Below are 26,445 nucleotides of genomic sequence, written 5' to 3'. Positions count from 1 at the left end.
TTCTGTTTCTCTACTCTCCCCTCATAACAGATACACATCATAAAAACAGTCAAAGTAAGATTAAAAAAGAGAGTATCAGTGGGCCCTTCTTCATTATGATGCTTTAATATTCCACAGATTGATAATTTTGTATTTAACACTGTAACTTGAGTCTTGAGTCTTCTTCTTTACACAATAAAGCATTTTTCTCATACTTTTCCAGTTTTATAGTTTAATCAGTCTCTGATGTGCTATTATTTATTTATTTGAATATGATCAAAATAATGACCATAATTTAAAAATTCTACTCATTAATAAATTAAGATAGTATTTTAAATACTTAAATTCTGATGGAACTCAAAAATTTACTAATACTTTTCAAATGTAAATGGAGATATATCTTACATGGACAGCTTGAAATTTTCAAGCCACCAGAGGGCAACATTTTCCTTAAAACTACTGGAGACTAACCAGTTCTGTGGAGGGTAGGGAGGGTGACAGGTGGGGCTTCAGATAATAGAAACTTTTAATTAAATGGAACAGTTACATCCTAAATCTAACACAGCTATAGTTTTCAAGGAGATGAATCATAAATGCATGGAGTATGGAAACTTTAATTCAACTTTCTGCCATGAAAACCTTAGAGCAAGTTGCTCTGTAGAAAGCACTTAATAATATTTTCTTCTTTTTTTTTTTTAAATATCTTTTTCATATATTTATTAGCCAAGGGATATATAAGACAATAATATTTGATTTATGATGAGAGTGAGAATAGGGCAAAAGGCATGGGGTCAATTATTTAAAGAAAGTTGCAGGTAGAGTAATAATAGCACTGAGAACACTGATTAATGAAGAAGCAAGGGGCTTAGGAAACACACAGTGTGGGCAGCCATCAGGGGAGATTCAATATTGATGGCTTCTGATGTGATAAATGAGCCCATTTGCTTTAAAGAGAAGAAGCAGGAGGAGGAGGGGGAGGGCCAGGGAGATTGCCCGGAAGCCACAGGAGAAAATACAAAATTGTGAGAAGTTACCGTGATATTTTTTTACTCAGTTTGGGTTCTGATTATTGTTATTCCCAGTAAGTTGATATTTCCCTCATGATGGACATAAGCACAAAGCAGTTATGACTAGTCTTGTTTTTGTGGGGTTTTATATGCTTGTCTTTTTGTTTTTACTGTTGCCTTATGCACAGAATTTCAGCATAACAGATTCCTAGGGAATTTTAGAGTTTGGTGCTGTAGTCAAACACATGTGCAAGGTGAGAGTTGCTGGTTTATTGAAAACATGAGGGTCAATAACCTTAAGGTAGTGAGTAAACTAGTAAAGACTGAGATGAGCCAAGTGGGGAAAAAGAGTGAGTGAATGCTTTGAGGTGGATCAGTCCTCAGAGAGGGTGAGTCCTGGGCAGAGGGATTTTGGTAAAGAACAGGTGACAAGAAGCTTAAGGGCTATGGACATAAGGCTGAAGACATAATGTCTCTAACATTTATCATGCTTATGCATTTTGAATTTCATAATTAGAGAAAAGAAAGAGCAGGTTGGAGAAAACAAAGTTGACCTATAATAATAAAAGGGTATATGCTAATTAGATAGGACATCATTCCGGACGTCCTTTCGGACTAAGCAGGGGGTCAGAGGGAAGCCAGTGCTGGCAGCGAGGGAAGGAAGGTGTACTGTTGCACGGATTTCGTGCATCGGGACTCTAGTATAGTTATAAATGTCAAGCCACAAGCACTGATAAGTATCATTTTGCATCTATTTGGAACACCTAGCACAGTGTTACGTACATGCTAAGCATTCAATAATTAGTTGTGTTTTGTTTTTGTTTTTTCAATAAAGAAAATAGCTTGAGACTGCGTTGGTAACATTTAGTTATAGCCAACAATTAAGCCTGCTAGAAAATAAGACAGGCTAATTTTTAAAATATGAATTAAGCAGTTCATAGGCTATAGCAAAGAGAACAGGTTGTAAAATGATAAGGCAACTGAGAAATATTAAGCAGGAAGCATGAAAGGGGAATAGTGAAGACAAAACTGTGGTAAAATGAAGTTTATTAAAGATGTGTTTTGTTTGCTTCAGTGATTTCCAACAAATTTACAATAATTTTTATCAAGTCTTACTTTCTTATATCCACAAAATGATGATAAAACTCATTTGAATAGTAATGTCCTTGATGCCAAGACTCTATTTGTTCCACACTGAATTCCCAGAACTTAATACCCTGCCTGGTATATGGTAGATGTTCAATAAATAACTGTTAATCAAATCAGAAATAAGTTATATAAGAGTCACATTTGACTTTGAGTACATGTATGATTGTGTGTGTGTGGTAGTATAGTCATTTAAGTGCATATTTATAATTGGGAAGGCAAATTTAAATTATTAAATATTACTCCTTATAAGATGATGAAATATAATCTTTCAGTCTTAACATAAAACTTATTTTATAACACTGTTGTTCTTGGCACATAAAGAAAATGGATAATAACCAGATTTTCAGTATGAAGATAGTGAGAATAAATCAGTGAGCTAAGGTCAGGATTATAGAAACTAAAATGGGATTCCACAGGGAAGGAAATAATTTTTAGTATATTCTAATTTCTAAATAAAATCATGTTGTTTAAATGGGATAATGGAGATAAAATTAAGTACAGTGCCTCATACATACTAGAAACTTGGTTTACTTATGGGTTTCTTTAAATATTTTATTAAGATCTATTAAAACCTATTTCCCAGACACTGGGAAAGTCATATTGGGAGCTATAAAGACTTAAAAAAAAAAAAAAAAAAAAAGGACAGACTATTGATAATATCAGAGGAATCAATTTAAATGTATAAACCTGACTTTACAATGGAAGAAAAGATGTCACACGCTGTACTATTTGCAATATCCTTATCTCTAAGCTTTCTTACTCAATTATGTAGTTTTTGAGGGTAAGAATAGTGGCTTGTTTACAGTGCTATTTCCAAGGACTATTAAAATTAAGTGATTCCCTCCCCCCAGAATTACTATGTTTTTGTTTATCATTATCTCTTTGGAATTTGAATTAATTTAAGTTTTAAATCAATTTAAGATGGTAAAATAAGAATGTTTTGAAATAAAATACTAAAAATGTACCACTCTTTATGTGCTTTTGATGAATAAAATTATCTTACTGAGTAAATAGAACTAGACAACTATTAAATATTTTGTGCATATTTGCTTATTTAATCTTGATGATAGTATGAGGAAAGTGTTATTGTTATCCATGTTTTACATAATAAGAAATCAAGTCACAAATTGTTATTTCCCCAAGGAAGTGCCAAAGTACTTATAAAAGATCAATAGGTTTTATTCTATGGGCTATGTAGAATAAAATGAAATCAATTATGGATCCATCAAACTTTTTTCAATATATTCCACCTTATTATATGAAGGATTCATCATTTAAAAGAATAGAAAAATTGGAAATATTATTATTTATATTATTATTATTATTATACTATGCTTGCTAGCTGACATTAGTTGAGCACCTACACTTATGTAGACACAAGTTTTGATGCTTTACACACATGATCTCATTAAATCTCACAGTAATACTTCAAAATCAATTTTTTTTTTTCTATTGGACAGAAGAGGAGGCAGAGAGTGACAGCATTTTTACCAGAGACATAGAACTAGTGTAAGTTTGAGCTTGAATCTAACCCAGGTCTGTTGAATTGTAATGCTTTTACCTGAGAAAATACATATTCAAATGGAAAGGCAAGACAATCAGAACAATGTGAGGAAACATCAGCAGGTTATAATTAGGTGTCATTACAGGTATGTGAGCCCATGGTAATCTGTCTGCCTGAATGACTAATGCTCCTTTGGCATGCCATTATGTTTTTCTGTAAATAACTTAAATGATATATAATACTTATTCTATTAATTTTAATATATACATGCAAGGATTCCTATTGTTCTTTTTGATGGTTCATATTGAATATATAGAGAAGGATCCAAACGCATAATAATTCATGTCACTTATAATTATGAGATGTGCCCAAATATTGACCAATTTTCCCTAATATTAAGAAATATAATCTCTATGAAGTATATAAATTATGCTTAGTAAAGATAAATTATTATTAGAGGGATAGTGAAAACCTTCAGTTTGCTCATGCTAGAGAATAACTCTGAAGATACTGTTTTTCAGATTTATACTCTAAAACACATGCTGTCTTTGGGGTTTATAATGCTTAAAATCTTATTTTCCTATCTAGTATATTTAATTCTATTACACTAGGTATTAATCAAAGATTTTTTAAAAATAAATCTCTGTTGTTGAAAGAATTACATATGTCCCTTTTTCCCCCATTGCTTTCTCCAATCCCTTGCAAGTTATGAAGAAATGTACATTGAACTAAATTGTGGTTTAATGCTAACCTACATTATATTATTTGTTTTTATTGAAGTGTATTAGTTTCAGGTGTACAACTAAGTTAACCTACTTTAATGTAAAAGTTTCCACTCTATTCTATTTTCTATTAATTAATTTTTTTTCCGTTTCTTACAGTTCATCAACATGCAAAAATCTTTTGTCTTATTTTAACTTACCAAATCCCCAATTTTACATTCTATAGAACCATTCATTCAAATAAAAAGAAATATATAGGGCCCTACATTTACAATGATCCTATCTATCTTGTAAAATTACTAGATTTAGAATTATATTGGGTATAAAAATATATAGGATTTTTTACATTTTTGTTATAAAATATAATAAATTAGAGCAATAAATAAACTATTAATTTATCTGTAAAATTAATGAATAATCATTTTATATCTGTTCCTTGTATCTTCCTTCCATCTCACCTAGCCCGGTTTCTCATAGTTTACAGGAGAAAAAAAATAGGGTATTTGATATTTCCTAAAATAATAGCTTTTGCCAATTATGAATTTATGGGGATTGAATTTATTATAGCAGAAATATTAGGGATTTAAATAAGGAGCTAAAATAATAAACAGTGAAGCAACTCACCAAATAAAAGGATGATGCCATAATTGGAAATTTTAAATGTAAAATTTGTTCACATTATCAGTGTTTCTGTTTTCTGTATTAAATAGTAACTATGAGAAGCATCGATCAGACCTTCCAACCTCAGAGGGAAGGTAGGGGAGGGTTGGGGTAAGGAGAAGATATCAACCAAAGGACTTGTATGCATGCATATAAGCCTAACCAATGGACACAGACAACAGGGGGGTGAGAGCATGAGCCGGGGGAGTATGAAGGGGTGGGCAATGGGGGGATAAGGACACATGTGTAATACCTTAATAAATAAATAAATAAATAAATAAATGTAGCTAATCTGTGTTTAATCAGATAACCAATAGTAGCTTGAAAATCTTCCTCTTGAATTTTTTGGAATAGTTTGAGGAGGATAGGTTTTAGTTCTTCCTTGAATGTTTGGTAAAACTCTCCTGTGAAGCCATCGAGACCAAGACTTTTGTTTGCTGGAGTTTTTTTTTTATTACTGTTTCAATTTTATTAGTTGTTATCAGGCTGATTACTTTTTCATATTATGAGTCTTTAAAAAATAATATCAATTTCACAGAGTTTTATAGAGCAGGTATCATATTTAATATTATTATAAAAATATATAGCTATTTCAGAGAAGGAATGATCCAGGGCTGACCTTCTGTCTTATCTTCCTATTTTGCCCAGATGCCACTGTGCGCCTAGCATTATTCAAAAACAATGAAAATAAAGTTTCTGCTACAAAATCACTAAAGAAGCTACAACCCAGGAGACGTGGTTATTTTGAAGGTATGTTTTAATCAGAGAGTCGGTAAACAATATAAAGATGAAAATGAGTATTTAAAACAAATTTTTAAAATCCTCAATAATACTAAAGGACATATATGATAAGCTATAACTAAATCAAAATCAAAATATGGTTCCGGAGCTAAAATATGAATTTAGTGTATTGATTAATTAGCATAGTGTTTTAGTATTTATTGTATATCAATGCTTGCATAAATTTGAATTCCTTCTATTTTTTGTGAGAGTCTTGTAATGCCTAAGTCAATGGAAGTGATCAAAAATTGAAATGATATTCTAATATATTTAATTTACTACCAATTTACACAAACTGTATCAAATGTTTAAAATTTAAATCTGGAATTTAATGGAATTAAAATGTGTTTTCAATGTAAAATAAGGCTTCACTTTTAGTACGGTTTTGTTTTCTTATCACAATCTTACCTTCTTCATTCACTATTTTAAAGAAAAAGTGGAGGCGAACATTCTTGTCTTCTTGTTCCTGTCAAGGGAAGCACTTTTAGTTTCTGTCCTTTGAGTATGATGTTTGCTGTAGGTTTGTCATCTATGGCCTTTATTATGTTGTGGTATGATCCCACTATTCCCACTTTGATGAGTGTTTTTATCAAAAACGGATGCCGGATATTGTCGAATGTTTTTTCTTTGTCTGTTCATCATGTGATTTTTATCCTTCATTTTGTTTATGTGATGTACCACATTTATCGGTTTTCAAACATTCTACCAGCTTGTACCCCTGGAATTGCATCCCTTGCACTTGGTCATGGTGTATGATTTTTTTTTAATAAATTGCTGAATCTGATTTGCTAGTATTTTGTTCAGGATTTTAACATCTATATTCATCAAAGATATTGGCCTATAATTTTCTTTCTTTGTAAAGTCTTTATCTGGTTTTGGAATTCGGGTAATGCTGGCCTCATAAAAACAGCTTGGAAGTCTTCCCTCCTCTTGAATTTTTTGGAATATTTGAGGAGGATTGGTGTTGGTTCATCTTTGAATGTTTGGCAAAATTCACTTGTGAAGCCACCCAGTCCAAAACTTTTATTTGCTGGCTTTTTAATTTTTTATTACTGTTTCAATTTCATTAGTTGTTATCAGTCTATTCATGTTTTCTGATTCTTCCTGATTGAGTTTTGTAACATTGTATATTTTGAGGAATTTGTCCATTTCTCCCAGATTGTCCAACTTGTTGATAGCTGTTTGTAGTATTTTCTAATAATCACTTATATTTCTGTGGTGTCAGTTGTTATTTCACCTCTTTCATTTCTGATTTTATTTACATATTTGGGTCTTCTTTTCTTGATGACTTTGAGTAAAGGTTTATCAATCTGTTATATCTTTTCTAATAACTAGCTCTTGGTTTCACTGATATTTTGGCTTTTTATTTGTTTGTTTGTTAGTTTAGTTTCTATGACATTTATTTCCACTCTGATCTTTATTATTTCATTCCTTCTATTTACTCTGGGTTTTTCTTGTTCTCTTTCTAGTTCTTTTAGTTGTAGCTTTAGATAATTTATTTGATATTTTTTTCTTATTTCTTTTTATATATATATATTTTAAATTATATTTTATTGATATTTTAAAGAGAGAGGTAGGGAGAGGAATTGACCATTAGCCTCTGGGCACACACCCTACTGGAGATCATGCCCACAATTTGGACATGTGTCCTGACCTGGAATGGAACAGTGACCTCTTGGTACATGGGACCATGCTCAGTCCACTGAACCATACTTTCTGTGCAAGATTTTTATATCTTGAGATAGGCCTGTAATGTTATGAACTTCTCTCTCAGGATTACTCTCTCTGTGTCCCATAGATTTTGGGTTACTAGGTATTCATTTTCATTTGTTTCAAGGTATCTTTTGATACTGATGAACAAAATAGGTCTTGAGGCATGGATGCATGGAACAGACTGACAGGTCCCAGAAAGAAGGGGAGTAGGAGGGAGATGGTAAGAGATTAACCATGGAATTTACATGTAGATATGCACAGCCCGTGGACACAAATAATAATGTGATGAGGCCTGGTGGAGGGGGGCAAAGGTGGGGTAAAAATGGGGACATCTATAATACTGTCAACAATACAACTAATAAATAAAGCCCTGAAAAAATGATACAATAGAAGAAAGAATGGAAATTCTGCTAAAATTAATACCAACTTGACAGATATTACCTATTTAATAGAAGTGTTGTTATTTTAAAAAGAAAATGCCTAGGGCAAAGGATAATTGGGGCATTTTTTCCCTTTAAATTAGCACATACTTAAAAATCAGAAGAGAAATATATCCTAACATGTTCTTTTAAATTTTCTCTTTTTAAAAAAAAAAACACACATTTTATTGATTTTTTACAGAGAGGAAGAGAGAGGGATAGAGAGTTAGAAACATCAATGAGAGAGAGAATCATTGATCAGCTGCCTCTTGCACACCCCCTATTGGGGATGTACCCACAACTATGGTACATGCCCTTGACCAGAATTGAACCCGGCACCTTTCCGTCCACAGGCAGACGCTCTATCCACTGAGCCAAACCGGTTTCAGCTGAATTTTCTCTTTTTCCTATGAAATGTGAAGCTAAGTAACTATAAAGAATAGTTTATATGTGCATATGGTATTCATTTCTGTGCTAATATAAAATACTAGAGGACCAGTGCATAAAATTCATGCATTGGTAGAGTCCTTAGTGGCTGCCTGCTGCCGGCCAGGGCCTTCGTTCATTCTACGCTGCCCCCTGGCCGTCAGTGCACATCATAGAGAGCAATTGAACTCCCAGTTGGTCGAACTCCATAGAGGATACTTTGCATATTAGGTTTTATATATATACTAGTGACCAGGTGCACAAAATTTGTACATGGGGGGAGGGTGTTCCTCAGCCTGGCCTGCACCCTTTTTAATCTGGGACCCCTCAAAGGATGTCATACTGCTGGTTTACAGGGTTTGGGCCTAAACCAGCAGTTGGACATCCCTCTCACAATCAGGGACTGCTGGCTCCTAACCACTCACCTGCCTGCCTGCCTGCCTGATTGCGCACAACCACTCTGCCTGCTGGCCGGCTCGCCCCAACTGCCCCCACCCCCGTTGCTGGCCTGCTCACCCCCAACTGCCCTCCCTGCTGGCATGCTCACCCTACCTCCCCTTCCTACTGGCCTGCTCACCTGCAGCTGCCCCACTGCTGGCCTGCTCAATCCAAACTGCTAATAATACTTAGTTGTTGGGGGTTAAATGAGATCCTACTTGTAAAATGCTTGCAAAACACAGTATAAATACATAGTTAAGTGCTTGCAATATTTCATTGTTAGCAACATTCATTTCAACAGTATAGCTTTATTTTTCTATTATTTTGAATTGGTAGTGTTTATTATATTTTTTGCTAAGTACTGTGCTAAGAATTTTATATAACTCTCTGATTCAATCTTAGAAATTCTGAAAAATATATTGTTACTGTCAACATTTTACAGATGAGAAAACTAGTTTTGAGAGCTTGATAAATGACTTGTCCCAGATCATACAGAGAATAAATGGTTGGAGGGAAATGAGAATAATTTCTTTATCCAAAAGAAAAAGTTATCATATATCAAACAAAGATTAAAGAACTAAGGTTTTTAGGTAACCCTGAAGTGTATACAAACTTAGAATAAAAATATTTAAGAAAGGAATAAAGACATTATTAAATTAGGCAAAACTCTGAGAGACTAATCAATTTTGTTATTCTCATAGCTTACATTAATATGATTTTTAAGATACGTTTTTATTGCTTTTGAGAGAGAGAGGAAGGGAGAGGGAGAGAGAGATTGAAACATCCATGAGAAACATCAACATCAATCTGTGGCCTCTTGCATGCCCCCTACTTTGATTGAGCCTGAAACCAGGGTATGTGCCCTAACCTGGAATTGAACCACTAAACTCTTGGTGCATGGGTCAATGCACAACCACTGAATCACACTGACTGGGCACATTGATAGAAATTTAAAAAACAGTTCAGTGCCAACATGATAAAGATCTGATCTGTACCCTATAATAGCTGCTATCAAAGTTAATATTATTATTAATATTATGATTATCTAACATTATAAGTACCTATTAGACTATAAGTAAATATTGACCATATTTTTGAATACCTATTTTAATTTTCAGATAGATAAAAACCTCTCCACACAGCTCCAAAGTAAACACCATATTTTGTTTTCATTTCTTCCTCTTTTTATTTATACATAAATTCTATGACTTTCCTGCCCTAATCTGCTGAAATTTTTAAATTTGCTATTCCTAAAGCCAATGCCAAATTTACACTTCTTACTTTGAACAACATCAGATGCTAGAAAAGCCAGCAAAAAATTGGATCTGGCCCAACAATCTTCTCAGAGAGGAAGTTTTAGTATTTTAATATTTGCCTCTCCAAAACCTGAAACAATTTTACTTGATTTTAAAATCAAGTTTTTAAGATTTCAGTCTGGTACTGTCATCAGTAACATGCCTCCGATTTCTCCTCTTATAAAACTTAATACCAGTACACATATCATATGTCCATATACATCATAGATATTCAAATATTTTTGTATTAAATTTTTGGGTATTAAAGGCATTAAAAGACCTCTAATTTCTATAATTCTATTCTGAGCATTTCTAATCAAACCATCTTCTTTTGTGCTTTTTTTTTTAAATTATTATTATTATAGGACTAGAGGTTGGGTGCATGAAATGCATGCATGGGTGGGTGGGGGGTCCCTCAGCCCAACCTGCATCTCTCTAATCCGGAGCCCTCGGGGGATGTCCAACATCCAGTTTAGGGATCTGGCCAAAACTGGCAGGTGGACATCCCTCTCACAATCTGGGTCCTCTGGCTCCCAACCACTCACCTGCCTGCCTGTCCTAAACACTCTGCTTGCCTGCCTGATCCCCCTAACTGCCCTCCCCTGTGGGCCTGGTTGCCCTTATTTACTTTATTTTTTTTTTTTTAAATCTTATCACCTTCACACACAATTGTATTTGACTTTCTTATTGGTTTCTCCCTCCCACACAATTTTTCTCTCTCCTTTATGTAACACTTTTTCCTACTGACTCATCATTTATAAACTTTTCTTTCCTTCTTTTTCCTACTTCTGTTCCATCATCCTTCTTCCCATCTTTCTCCTACCCTCCCGCCCCACATTCCTTCTTTCCTTTATCTTTACCCCACTTCTCCCTCCCCTTTTCCTTCCTTCCCACCTTAATATTTTTCTTCACTTCCTCACTCGGACCTGCTTTGCTCCCTGCCCCATTTCTCCTTCCTTTCCGTTCTCCCTTTAGGCTCCACCAGCTCCCCTTCTGGCTCTACCACCTGTCATCCTCACACCAAGCCTAGGACAAACGGGGCTGATGTTATCTTGAGCTCTTCATTTATTTTGACCTTGACTCATTTGGAGCAGAGGCATTGTTTTTAAGAAAAAACAGAACAAACATGTCATGTAGGTGTCTAAAAATAAAATGCATTTAAACTAAAAAAAAAAAAACAACAAAAAAACCCATTTCTTCCCTCCCTCTTTCTCTCTCATCCAACCTTTCCATACATTCTTCTCTACTGCCACTGTTTAAATATCTACCTGCCTCATTATTCACTATTATTTATCTTTGTTCTTTTCTGACTCCTGTTTTTAAAATCTGTCCCCAGTTCACAACGATACTTGACTTTCATTATAGCTCCTACAGTTCACTCACACATCCTCTTTCCTTCTTTAACTCTGCTCTCTACTGACTCCGTTATAAAGTTCTTCCTTCCCTTCCTTCTTAAAGCTTCTGTTAGGGTGGGGGTTTAACCAGCCCCAGCGCAGAGCTCAGCCCCAGCCAGGTGTTTGCAGCCCCCCTTCCCGGCCTCCCGCCGCCATCCTGCTCCCATCCCCTGCCCGGGACGCCTGGCCCAGTGAGGGTGGCCAAGGCCCTCCTGGCCCGGTGCTGCTGCCTCCGCGAAGCAGGAGCGCCTCTGCCCAGAAGGACCGTCCGCCTCTCATCCAGGACCGTGAGCACCACCCAGCCAATAGCCTGCGCTGGGGGCCACTGCCCCTCGCTGGGCACACCTGCTTCCCCACCCCCTGCGTTCGCCACCCCCTCCTGAATGCAGCTCCACATTTCCTTCATCTTTTTCTTGTTCCCTTTCTGTATTTCCGTTTCTCCTTTTGGTCTGTCTGCATGCAGGCCTTCCTTCCTTTCCTTATCTGCCCTGTGCATTGCAAAAAATCTCTTCACTTGGCTAATTCTTGTCATCTCAGGCATTAATGCCTTAGCAATACTTTTCAGATTCTATCTTGGAGCACCACTCATTGTGTTTTCACAATATCTGGAGTAAGCTTTTATCTACCATATAATTTAATGTAATATGATATGACAACCTCTTTACTCTTCCCTGTCATTTACCATTTGAGTAAGGCAATACCCAAGTGTACAATCTATAATAACTAATTAAATTCTCACAACCACCTTTAGAGATGGAGGACAAAACTTCACTATTTTTACAAAAGTGAAAATTCGCCTGCATTAACTATAAATTATCATTTAACAAAGTCTTGTAGTTTAATTTTTTATGTTTTTTTTTTTGTTGTTGTTGTTGTTGTTCAATTTGACCAATAGAGAGAAAAGGACACGAGGTAAGTCAGTAGCAAAAATAAATAAAATTGAGCCCTGGCTGAATGGCTTTGTTGGTTGGAGCTTCATCCCTACACCCAAAGGCTGAGGGTTTGATCCCTGATTGGAGCAATTCGGGCAACAAACTATTGATATTACTCTTTGACAGTAATATTTCCATCTCTCTCTCTCTTTCTAAAAAACAATACAAATATATACTTGGGTGGTGATTTAAAAAAATAGATGAGCGATGATAGATAGACAGATAGGTGCATTAATTAATTAAAATAAATGTGAATTGTATGTTGGAATCACAATGTAGAGATAGTTGAAAATCAGGAGTCATATTTTAACTTCTCTTTTTAAAATATAATATGGTTAGTTTACTGTCGAGGTAGCTTAGTTAGAACATCATCCCCACATGCCAATGTTGTGTATTCTATCCTTTACCATAAAAGAATCAACCAATGAATGCATAAATAAATGGAACAACAAATCAATACTTCTCTCTTTCTCCATCTCTTTTTCAATCTCTCTCAATTCAATAAATAAAACAAAATTAGTATGGTAGCCTTAACTTAAAACAAGATTATACCCTATCTTGTCATCCATCTGACTGTAAATGGACCTTTCTGTTCTTCAAATATGCTAAGAACTTTTTTACTTTGGGACATTTGTACTTCATCTTTCTGCCTAAAACTTGCCCTCCGGGTTTTCCCCAGGGGCTTCTCTCATTGTTTAGTTTGCATTTCTAGTCCTGTGAGGAGCTTTCCTTTACAATAAATTCTAAAGTAACCCTTTCCTCTCTATGCAGTCACTCTTTGTCATGGCATCTGCTACAGTTGTGCATTTATCTGTGATTGTCTTATTTATTAATTTAAACTGCTACTTTCGTGTTGTATTTCCACTAATCCTAAATAAAAAAAAAAGCCTAATATGCTAAGTGTCCAACCAGTTGCTATGATGTACTCTGACCATCAGGGGGCAGATGCTCCAACCTGCTGCTGGGGTCCAGCTGATAAGGATTGGGTGAGACAGGCCAGGCATGCCCTGGAGCCCTCCCACAGTCCATCCCCAGCCCTGGTCATGCACTTTGGTGGGGTCCCTCAGCATGGTCTGCACCTTCTTGCAATCCGGGACCCCTCGGGGGATGTCAGAGAGCCAGTTTTGACCCGATCTCCACAGGCCAGGCAGACAGATCGTGCACCAGGCCTCTAGTAGAATATAAGTTCGATGGAAAATAAACCATTACAGTCTTATTCACTTATCCTCAGCTCCTAGAATAAAGACAAGTACATAGTTGATACTCAATAAATATTTGAATAAGGAATGAAATAAGTCTATAAGATGTACTTATAATTAAAACTTCCTAAATATGGTCAAGGCACTATCATACCATCTATAATAATAAAAGTGTAATATGCTAATTAGACCAGACAGCCGTATGACCTTCGGGATGTTCTTCCAGACAACCTTCCCGATAAAGGCAGGGCTGCAAGGTTCCAGGTAAGCCACCCTGGCTGCAAGGGCTGAGCCCCTTGCACAGATTTTGTGCATCAGGCTTCTAGTTTTTTAATATAAGGTTAGAAGTCATTTCAATTTTCTAAAAGGAAAAATATTATTAGTCTATTTTGTTTAGGCTCTAAGAAAGGCCTGTAGAGAAAAGCAGATCTGATCCGTAGCCTCTGTGGCAGCTGTTGATCAGCCCTTGCCTCTGTCTTTCTCTCAGGGCCTGGACAGCAGCGTGCCTCTCTTTCTCTTGGGCCTCCCCTGAGGCTGCTGATCAGCCCCTCTTTTCTGGTCATGCCTGTTGATAGACCCAGAGATGTTGATTGGCATAGAAACTGACCAATCAGAACCTAATCTGGGTGAACTGTGAAGGCAGAACCTAAGGTGTGGGCTGAGGAGGGTTTTAAGGGCAACAGCTGTTTGGTGTAGTGTAAGAAAGTGGTTCAATTTTTTAATGACCAGTTTGGCAGTATAGTGCAGATAGCTGGCTATCAGTCCAGATATAGGAATTATGTATTTTTGTCTGTCAAGAGCATCTCCTCCTACTGAAAAAGGCTCCCCACACATTTAAGCAATCCTATCCTGTATAATTTATCTATACTACTAAAAAGGTAATATGCTAATTAGACAAGGCCGACTGGCCATCTTCTGGATGTCTGACTTCCTTCTGGACAAAGCCGTGGTGGTGGAGGCCAAGGCAGAGGCCATTAAGGGTGATCAGGCTGGCAGGGGGGGGCAGTTAGGCCTGATCAGGCAGGCAGGCAGAGGGGTTAGGGGCAATCAGGCAGGCACGCAGAGGCAGTTAGGGGCAATCAGTCAGGGAGGCAGGTGACTGGTTAGGAGCCAGTGGTCTAGATTGTGAGAGGGATGTCCAATCACCTGTGGGATCGAGCCTAAACCAGCAGTCAGACATTCCCCAAGGGGTTCCCAATTGGAGAGGGTGCAGGATAGGCTGAGGAAACCCCCCCACCCCCCATGCACTAATTTTTGCATTAGGCCAATAGTTCTATACAATAAAAGGCTAATATGCAAATTGTTCCCTCAGAGTTTGACTGACTGGGAGTTCAAATGCTCGCTATGTAGTGTGCTGACCACCAGAGGGTGGTGCAGAACAAAGGAAGGCCCTGGCCTGCAGCCAGAAGCTGGGCGAAGGAAGGCCCCAGCCAGAAGCTGGGGAAGGAAGGTCCTGGCTGGAAGATGGCAATCTGGGGAAGGGAGGCCCCAATTGGCCTTGATTGCCAGCCAGTCCTAGGGACTCTACCCATGCACAAAATTCGTGCACCAGGCCTCTAGTTTTTATATAGGTTTCAATATCTTGCTCTTTTCCTTCTGGCATCTCCATTATATGAATGTTAATAAGTTAAGGTTGTCTCAGAGGCTCTTTGAACTATACTCATTTTTTAATTATTTTTACTTTTTGCTGTTCTGATTGAGTATTTTCTGCTTTCTTTTTTCTTTCTTTTTTTTTTTTTAAATATATTTTATTGGTTTTCTTACAGAGAGGAAGGGAAAGAGATAGAGAGCTAGAAACATCGATGACAGAGAAACATTGACCAGCTGCCTCTTGCACACCCCCTACCGGGGATGTGCCCGCAACCAATGTACATGCCCTTGGCCGGAATCGAACCTGGGACCTTTCAGTCCGCAGACCGATGCTCTACCGATGAGCCAAACCGGTTCGGCATTTTCTGCTTTCTTATCTTCCAAATCTTTAATTTGATTCTGAGAGCACCTTGCATGAGGTACAAAGTGACCAGCAAATGGCTGCTAATTTCCTTTGTTTTGAGGTACCTCAGAGAGGCCATGCTGCAAACCAAGGCCAGCTGTCACTAGTACTGGGCCTGGAACTACTTAATGAGAGGTATGGGGCATGCTAAGACTGGATCTGCTTGTTTGTGAGATTTTTAGAAAAATGTGAAGCATAAACAAAGACAGGCTGTTAATATAGAAAAGCCACTTGAGACATGATGGGTCTGCAAGTTGGATGGGTTAGAGTTCTCAGGGAATCACCAGGGTAGGTGAACACTCTTTTTTTAAATTTTTTAAAAATATATTTTATTGATTTTACACAGAGAGAAATTGAGAGGGACAGAGAGTTAGAAATGTCGATAAGAGAGAAACATCGACCAGCCGCCTCTTGCACACCCTCCACAGGGGATGTGCCCACAACCAAGGTACATGCCCTTGACCGGAATCGAACCTGAGACCTTTCAGTCCGCAGGCCAACGCTCTATCCACTGAGCCAAACCGGTCCCGGCGAACACTCTTACCTAGGTTAGTGGAGACACGGATTTAGTGCCTGCCTGAATGGCTCTGTGGGGGGAGTGTTTAGAAAAGGAGCAATGGCCTCGCCAGCACTTCTGTCTGGGGGAAAGCTGCACCTCCAGCTCTTGCCCTAATGACATAGATCTCAGTTCTGCCCTGTGTGTCCCTGGTGCCTTCCTAGCTGTTTCCCTGGTACTGGAGCTCATAGGTTAGTTGGATAACTTAAACTTTATGTGTGGATCCTTTGAGAGAAACACCTGAAACTCTAGTAGCCCTCCATGTCACTCAGCTACATCCCTGCTGGTTCTTACAGCCAGTACCTATAGGTACTCTCTTCTGGGCACTGGAACCCTGGGCTGGGTGTCCTGGTCTGGGACGTGGACCGCTCGCTCTGCAAGGTGACCTCAACAGCTGAGATATACCTCCTGGTTTTTATTTGCCAAACATGGGCATGGACCCAGCCCCTTCTATATCACTACCCCTCTTACTAGTTTCAATGTGGCTTCTTGATATCTTCTCAGTTGTAGGACTTCTGTTCAGATAAATTTTAGGCAGTTCTGAATGATAGTTGTTAGTTTTAATTTGAATGTGGTTGTAGTTTAGTTTTAATTTGAATGTGGTTGTGGGAGGATGTGTGTACTGCATTTACCTACATCAGTATCTTGACTAGGAGGCTCAACAAGATAGTAAACATATAAAAACATCGAGAAGAAAAGTCTATAACTTAAAAACACAGCTGAGGTTAAGAGCTCAGTGGATGGATCTAACTACTAGAATGAAGAGTTATTGGTTGAAAAATAGTTCTGAAAGAAATATCCAAAGTGAAGCATGAAATGAAAGATCCTAGATAATAAAAGGGTAATATGCAAATCAATTGAACAGCAGAACTACTGGTCACCAGGATACCCACTGACCACCCGGGGAAGACTCTCAATGCAGGAACGTCCCCCTGGTGGTCAGTGCGCGCCCACAGGAGGAGTGCTGCTCAGCCAGAAGCCCTGAGCCAGGCTCCCAGCTGGCAAGAACAGCGGTGGTGGTGGGAGCCTCTCCCTCCTCTGCGGCTGCGCTAAGGATGTCTGAGTGCCCATAGTCGGCCATCCCCCACAGGCTCTGCGAGCGGGCACAGACCAGACTGAGCGACCCCCCCTTCCCCCCCGAGTGCACGGATTTGGTGCATCAAGCCTCTAGTAATATATATAAAAAGAAGAAGGACGCATGAACTGCAAAATCTCTAACACACCATGTAATTACAGACCAAAAAGGAGAGACAGAAGATAATGGAATGGAAGCAATAGTTGAAGAGTTAATATTTGAGAATTTACCCAAAGTGAGGAAGAGCTTCAAGTTATGGATTCAAGAAACTCCATAAATCATAAAGAAAATACATATCAAGAAAATTACACTGTAACACATCATAGTAAATACAAGAGAACAATTTTATTAAGAGCCAGAGGAGGGGGAAAAGTATATTATCTTCAAAGAAGCAGTAATAATAAATGATTTATTTTTAAAATATATTTTATTGATATTTTACAGAGAGGAGAGGAGAGGGATACAGAGTTAGAAACATAGATGAGAGAAACATCCATCAGCTGCCTCCTGCACACCCCCTATGGGGATGTTCCCACAACCAAGGTACATGCCCTTGACCGGGACCCTTTAGTCTGCAGGCCGATGTTCTATCCACTGAGCCAAACCAGTTAGGGCAATAAATTATTTCTTAATGGCAGTAATAAGCACCAGGATAAAATTGTTATGGATTGTGTCCCATCCCACAAAATTAATAGGTTGAATCTCTTTGCCTAAATATTTTAAATGGGGCTTTTAAGGAAGTAATTAATATTAAAGTACACCAGATGAGTGGATCATTGATCCAATAAAACTGTTATCTTTATAAGAAGAGGGAGAGACACCAGGACTGCATACTCGGAGAGGAAAGGCCATGTGAGAACACCTGGAGAAGGTGGCCACTACAAGCCAAGGAGCAAGGCCTCAGAAGAGATTAAACTTGCACGCATCTTGTTTTCGAACTTCCAGCCTTCAGAAGTATGAGGAAATACATTTCTGTTATTTAAGTACCTAGTCTGTGATATTTTGTTATGGCAGTCCAAACTGACTAATTCACAATGTAATGACATCTTCAAAGTGCTAGAAGTTTCACCATGGAAGTGTCCAACAAAACTTTCTTCAAAAATGAAAGCAGCTGCCATTCAGCTCTCTACCTGCTGCTTCTCTGTAGAACCTCAAAGAAGGAGGAGGAGGACTCCTGAACTTTTTAGTCAAAGATTTCTGGTTCCAGGGGAAGATCATGGTACTTTTTTAAAAAAGTTCTTTGTTGTTCCTTGTCTCTGAAAGAAACTTCTGTCCCCACCTGTATTAGGTGCCCATACACTTGCTACCTAGGACACTATCTATGCATCTGGGATAGCCAATACAAATCCTATCAAGGGCTCAGATAATTATTACAAAACATTATAAAGTTCATGACCACAGATTTGACTCTTCTATCTAAAGAAGGCCAAACATGATAACAAAATAACAATGAATTTGGGCTGAGAAGATTAGATTTGAATTTTGTACAGAAATACACTAGCTGTATATTTCATGTCTTGGTCTTCTTAGCTGTAACTGGAAACACTGATTTTTGCTCCACATGATATTTTGAAAGTAAAGTGATAATCTAAGGACTTCCAGAGAATGAGGTTGGGTATGAAAACATTAAAATTTAAGTAGAGGTATTTTTAAAACACACAAATATGGGAAGGAGCAACAGCAATAGGATTTTTTAGTCTATAAAATTAAAAATATGAGTAATAATAATAATAAAGTAAAAGCTTAAACCAGCAATGAAATATGAAAATTACTTCAAACTGAATGTTTCAGGAATTGAAAGTGGAGTTAAATAGTAATTAAAAGAAATAGTTCTAGGTTACCTTTGCAAAATTCTTGAACTTAATTCTGTAGATAGGCTAAAATAGAGTCTCTGAACTCAGGAACACCAGACTTATTTGAGAATCTTGGCATCTTACTAATACTAAGAAGAGTAAATGCAGGTATATACAATAAAAGCTAAGACCCCAAGCACTTCTCCTGTCCAACCCTCAGAATGCTGATCATCATGTTTTGTAGTAAACCTGAGCACCCTTAGCACAATACCTTGGACTGCATGGCTTAAGAAACAGAAAATTATTCCTTACATTTCTGGAGGCTGAAAATCCAAAATTAAGGTTCTACCATATCCGGTTCCTGGTGAGACCTCTCCTATTGGCTTGAGATAGCTACCTTCTTGCTGCGGATACATGTGGCCTTTTCTTGGTGCATGCACACAAGAAAAGAGATCATTCTTTCTCTCCTTATAGGGTCACTACCACCATATGAAGACCCCCCCCCTTATGATCTAATCTATTCCTATTTACTCCCCAAGGACACCATCTCCAAATTACATCATCTTGGGAATTAGGGTTTCAACATAGGAATTTTAGGGATGCACATTCAGCCCATAGTACCATGCCTTTAACCTCCAAGAAAGATATTAGAAGAGTCTTTCTGTCTAAGAGGAAGCATCTAAATATTGACAGCAGATATTTCCAATATAGGACTCAGGCTGGTCATCTTAAGGTAAACCTTTCAGATGATAGGTCTCATTCACTTGTGCAGAATTTTCTCTCAACTTTATAGACTGACACTCTAAAATGGAAGCACACAAGTGAGGATTCCTAAGCATCTAAAAGAAATCTATAAAATTAAAAACAGAGGGAAACACTAATAAACATAATACTCAACTTGAAAAAAAACCAGATGATACCAAGTGAAAAGGTCTTCAAAAATACCATGAATATTCTCATAGACATTATAAAACATTGCATCTATGAAATAAGAGAGAGAGAGGTCAGAGAACCAAAAATATCTCTTTGAAAATAAAAACATGATAATAGAAATGAAAACTTGGCAAAAGATAAAGTTAAAAGATAATATTAACGACATTTCCCAGAAACTTGAGCAAAAATACAACGTTATGGGAAACATGAAAGAAAACAAAGAGAAGAAAATTAGTCTAGGAGGTCCAATTCTTGATAAACAATAGGCAGTCCAAAAAGATGAATATATAGAAGGAAATTATCAAAATAATCATTCAAAAAATGCCAAAACTAACGGATACCAGTTTTCAGAGCAAGAGATCCGATTAAATGTTAGGTACATGAATTAAAATTAACCCATCTTTATGTCACATATTTGAAAAATGTCATTAAAACAAGGGACAATGGAAAGAGCCTAAATGTGCTTCAGAAAGAGAAACATAATTTTCAATGGGTCATTTATCTAAATGTCATTGAATCTCCCAACATTAATATTAGAACCTAGAAGACAATAAGACTATATATTCAGCATTCTTAGGGAAAGTAATTTTCAACCCACAGTTCCAAAAGAGGCAAACTATTAATAAAATTGAAAAATATAATATAAAAGCATGCTGAGTCTTAATTTATCTCCCTTGTAACCTTGCTCATAAAGATGTTGGAGGTCTGCCTTCACAAAATTGAAGAAGTAAACTATGAAAAATAAATACATGAGATTTTGCAAGGAAAACAGGCAATGGAATCTATATAATGATAGTCAAGGGAGATCCCAGGATGACAGCTCAGGCGATCTTAGAGAATAAACACTCCATGATAAGAGAAAAAATCACAAGCAATCTCTGAGAAAATAAAATAGTATTGATTGTCTAATGTGCTGGGCTGTATTTATAAGAGTTAATTACAGGTGAACCCAAAACGAAGAAAGTTTTGGGTTCACCTGTATTATGTACTAATATATAAATTACTAGTGCATGAGCATATAGTAGATATACCCTGTTAACACAGAATTTGGAGACTAACGATTGTACATAGAAAACTAAATGTAAAAAGTTAGGTAACTAAATGTGAGAAAACAAAATTTTACAAGAAAGGAAATGTAACCTGTAACTTTTGTATCATTTTTCTTTTACCAGCTGTGTGTTTGGAGTTCATATTAAATTTGTGAAACACAATAGGCCCTACTCACTAAATTTACTGCACTTAAGGAATAACAAGTCCTAGCCAGTTTGGCTCAATGGATAGACCATTGGCCTGTAGACTGAAGAGTCCCAGGTTTGATTCCAGTCAAGGGCAGGTACCTCGGTTGCATGCTTCTTCCCTGACTGGGTCCAGGTATGGGACTCATGCAGAAAACAAATAATCAATGTGTTTCTCTCACATTGATGTTTCCTTCTGTCTTTCCTTCTATCTTCCACTCTCTCTAAAAATCAATGGAAAAATATCCTCAGATGAGGATTTTTTTTTTTAATGGAATAACAAAGGAGAGGAGTCCACATAGCATGCTTAGTATAGTGATGGCATTGTGATGCCTGGGCACAGCATCTGGTGTCCTAGCCATGCTGTATGTAGGAAATATGTGAGCAGGAGAGATGAGGCTGTGACTGTGTAGACAAGCTCAGTTAAAGGAAGCCATCAGCTCTGGATCCCAGCAGCTTTTATAATCAGTTAGTCATGGAGTCTTCTCAGGCAAATGGCCAGCTAGTAACGCAGTCCACTTAGGGCTATGTAGCAAATGCCAATTCTCTGCCTCAGCTGCACTTCATCAGTATTGGTTACGATCGTTCAATAAACAATCTCAATAATGAAGTAAAAGGTAAAAGTGCTTAGTCTAGTGCAGCTGAAGTCTCACTGATCTTGGATTGATTAAAGATCAAATTATAACAATTTCTTGACCTGAGAATTGAATACTCATATGTCCCTGCACCTAGAGAAGAACATAGAGCAAGTTATTAACCCTTCCTTTCCGGTATTCTATATGGTTCATCTGTAAAAGATTTAACCAAAAATTATCATCTAAGAGATGGGAAGAGAAGGTATATGGTAGAGGTGTTATAAAAGGACTAAATCTTTGTCTTTCATATCGTGAAGTCAATAGGTATTATAAACAATTCAAAAATAAAGACTTCATGATATGTGCAGGCCAAATGTAGGAGAAATGACTAATATGGTTGAATGTGGTTGCCTTTCAGAGTTTAAATTTGAGATAGAGAGGTATAAATCTGCAGATTGCCATTTTTCAGTTTTAAAACGATATGCTTATACTAGAGGCCCAATGCGCAAAGATTCATGCAAGAATGGGCCTTCATTCCTCTGGCTGCCAGCAGCAGCTTCGCTCTGGCCAGAGCCACCTTCCCACCTTCCCACTCTGCCCAGTGGCCTGGAATGGCTGGGGTGGGGCGGAACGCCATCACACCCCACTCCCAGCCACTGGGCACCTCTGTATGCAAATTAACCCACCATCTTTGTTGGGTTAATTTGTATACTTACTTCTGATTAGCTGGTGGGCATCATGAAGGTATGGTCATTCAACATGTTATTCTTTTATTAAGTAGCTTCAATTTACTTTAAATTTTTAAATGATTGAATGAGATGTTTTTAAAACCACCCATTAAAAGGCCTGATCCAGTCATGGTTAGTCATCTCCTGTCTTTGTTTCTTAAATTTCTAACTTTACTATATATCTCTTTTTCTTTATCAAATTCTTTAGGCAGTCTAATCAGTGTCTTTATTTTGTACATTCGGTTCACTCTACAATTATGATTCCTTCAAAAAGTGTTGTGAGCTTTGGAATTCTTTCATTGTACTTGAAACTGAAGGCATAAACAAACAAACAAACCAGCTCCTCCCTCAGAACTCCAGCCTGATAAGAGACTAATAAATTAAAATTTATGTAATCTCATATACAATTCTTTTGTAAAGATATGCAGTGTATACTCTGATCACATTCCCATCATTCTAGTCAAACTACATGTGTTACAGTAATCCATGCTTATCTCTCAATTGCTACACTCAAGAAGTTCTTTTTTCTTTTTTCTTTTTTTGCTGCTCTCTTCTATGTGCCCTTTCTTCAGGGTTTCTCTTTTGAGAAAGAGGAGAAAGAGAGGATGGGAGGGATGGAAGGGGAAAGGAGAGGAGGAGAGAGCTTTGTTGTTCCACTTATTAATGCATGCATTTGTTGATTCTAGTATGTGGCCTGAAACCTGACCAGGGAGTGAACCACAGCCTTATCCTGACTATGCTCTAACCAACTGAGTTACTGGGCCATCACACCCCTTTACAAATTAATTTCCACTCTCTCCTTTCTATTTGTCTGATTACTCCATTCCAGTCATTTTCTCCACCTGTTGCTGTTGCCTAAATATCAGTATTATGTAGAATTTTTCTCTGACCTTATTCTCTATCCAACCCACATATTCATTCACTCATAGAGCAGATGTCTACTTTGTCAGACATTATACTACATCTTGGGATACAAGGATGGATAAGACCTAGTCTTTCTCTTTACAAAAACTACCCTTGAGTCCAGTTGAGGAGGCATGTATAATAAATAGACAAAAAAAAAACAAACCAAAAACAACATATGGAAATATGAATGAGACCTGTTCTCATGGCCTGATAAAAGATAGAGATTTAAAACAACCTAATTCTCACATAACCTTTATTATAGGCAATGGCAATTAAATCTCTATCTCCATCCTACGCACTTTTACTTTTTTCTAGGCACTTCAAACCCAGCATGTCTAATGTGAACTGTATTATATTTATTCCACTTTGCTTACCTGTTTGATTTTTTTGTTTGTTTGTTTCTGTTCATAGTACCATTAGCCATTCACTCAACCTAGAAAAACCAGAATCATTCCTAAATCTGTTTTTCTCACTAGTTGAATATAAGCACTGCTCCCACATGAGCCATAATATGCAATGTCTCTTGCCTTGAAATAGTATAATAGTCTGCTTTCTAATATTCTCAAGGCTCTTAATCATCTAAGTGCTATCATCTGTTACTTGAACTGCAGTGTCTTTATAAACTGTGACTCAGCGCACAGCACACCCTTTAAAATCTCGCAGTGACTTTCTGTTTGCTCTCATACTAATTCAAAGACTCCAGCATGCAATTCCCTTTACAAACTGTTCCCAAACTGTCTTCCAGCGCCACATTACACCATTTCTCTCCCACCCCTAAATATTCCCTATCCATAGCAAACTGCTTCAGTATATTCCCAACCAGAATGGACTGCTGCTTCTTTACCCAAAGTGACCTGCCCTTGATACTTTTGTATTATTCCTTTATCTCTAATGATTCTTTTTACCTTTCTGGTTTCAGTCTTATATTTAGCCTTCATGACTCAGGCAGATTTCATTTCATCTGGAAGTCATTCTTAATACTACTAGCCCTCCCCTAGACCTTTGTGCATGCCTCTTTAATACTGTCCTATAACTATACGCTTTTGTCTATTTCTTCCCCTGACTGGAAATCCTTCCAAGGTCAGGGATCAGATCTTAGTGATATTTCTGTTTCCTCCCATCCCCAGAATCTAGCAACGGTATTAGATTCATCTATACTAGACACTCAGTAAGTATTTGTTGAATTAATAAACAGTTCTGACTTTAAAAAAATACCTGTGGGTTCTTAGAAACACTCCTCCTGCCAATTGCTATTACTCAAAGTCAGATATTGGCCTATTCCCAACTTAAACTTACAACTCATTCAGTGTTCACATTCAAGCTCTAGGTCCCACTGTCTTGAACCTTCTCGATCTATTTAGCAAACTTGGAAATTCATTTAATCATTTCCTACTTGAGCTCAAACAGCTGTGAGGTTTTGAATTTTGAAAAACTTCATCATTGTAAAAAGTATCCCTTCATTTTAAGGTTTTATAGTTTTTAAATTTTTTTTTTTTTTGAAAAATAGAGATGAGTATATTAAAGTAAAAAAAAAAGTTTTATATTTTTCAGAAAACTAAATAATTTTTATATTCTGAGATTTTATAGTGTTTTAATAGAACTGTGGGATTCCCTATGTTTTTCCTAAGGTTTCCCTACTTTTTACAAGATTTTTCAAGATCATTACTTTAATTTAAAAGATTATTACCCAATGGTTAAGAGAATGAGCTATGAAGTCAGACTAGTAGGTGTAAATACAAACTCCACCCTTGCCAGGGGTGTGACTTAAATCATACACTTAGCTTTGCTGTATTTGTTTCCTTATTTATAAAATTGGTATAGTGAGTAAAATAATGTATAGGTCTCAGAGTTGAGTAAATTAATTAATAGATGTAAAATGCTGGGAACAGTACCAAATGCATAGTAAATTCAATACATTTTAGTTGTTGCTATTATCAAGAACTATAGCTATTTATAAAGAAATTTGCACAACTTAAAATTTGATTACGCTAATTGGATAAATTTTTAAAATTTTGAAATATGGTGTATATGTTGTAAGGCATTTTATTCGTATTTTTAGCCAATACTTTTTCCATGGAAAGAGATTTTTCAGGTGAAGGTAAATGCGTGTACCTGAATGAATAGACAAGATTCAGATTTTGGTCAATGATCCATTTAACTTTAAATTTTAGCTAGACAAATTTGATAGGCAGCTTTAATCCAGATTTTTGAAATTGATGTCAATCAATCAATCAGTCACACTTCTGGCATTAACCTACCACCCCTAGTGTATATGCTATCTCTTGTCATTTCTTTTTTTTTTTTTCCCCCCACTCTCTATAAGGTCTTGAACCTACATAACCCATTGAAGCATGAATTAAAGAAGAAACTGATATCTCTAAACATTCCAGTAATAAATCTAATTATAAAAATTAACTTAGTTTTTATCCTCCACTTAGAGATAAAATATTTTGATTTAGTTATTGATATGTTTTATAAGATAAAATTAATTTTGAAATTTTACTGAAAAGTAAAAAAAATTAATACTTTAAGAATTGCTGAGTTGGAGCAGTGAATTGATTTTATATAATCATTGTGATTCTATAATTTATAATTTTAAACAATTTTACAGTGTTTATCAATATTACATAAAATATTATGCCTTAAAATTTTCTAAAATAGTCTATGATTCTTTGCACCAATGACTTTTAATTGTATATGAGGTTTTCCTACTTAGAGAAAAATAATTATATTAAATACTACTTGGAAATTAGTTAAATGAATATTATTATAACTAATATTTAGACTACTATTATTAACTTAAATCATTTACTAGGGACAATATTTTATCATCACTCAATATTAATCTCAAAGTTGAAAGTTTTCAGAATTGTCACTGATAAATGAATGCTGATGTTCAAATGGAATAGTGTTTGTGGAGGTGTATACTTCAAAGCTGCTTTTCAATTTCATATTTTGCTTGTTTTCATTCTCTTAAATTTGCACATGTACATATTAAAAATATTTTATCTGATGAAATGAGTTCTTATTCTTG

The 26,445-nt window shown here is 36.6% G+C and overlaps 1 protein-coding gene across 1 annotated transcript in view; it reads left to right on the top strand.

Annotated features, from left to right (window-relative positions):
• The window catches only part of LOC311618890 (leucine-rich repeat- and IQ domain-containing protein 1-like), a gene marked incomplete at its 3' end in the record, with an annotated part of 227,460 nt that overhangs the window by 127,584 nt on the left and 73,431 nt on the right, over positions 1-26,445 (top strand). The window contains exon 22 of the mRNA XM_084876624.1: positions 5,670-5,771. Within this exon, the coding sequence (XP_084732750.1) occupies positions 5,670-5,771 (102 nt within the window). The remainder of the gene's footprint in view (positions 1-5,669; positions 5,772-26,445) is intronic.

Source organism: Pipistrellus hanaki, assembly GCF_964339955.1.
Source record: "Pipistrellus hanaki genome assembly, chromosome: 3".
Lineage (NCBI taxonomy): Eukaryota > Metazoa > Chordata > Mammalia > Chiroptera > Vespertilionidae > Pipistrellus > Pipistrellus hanaki.
The sequence above is the reverse complement of the archived record's forward strand: the minus strand, read 5'-3'. Positions and strand labels throughout refer to the sequence as shown.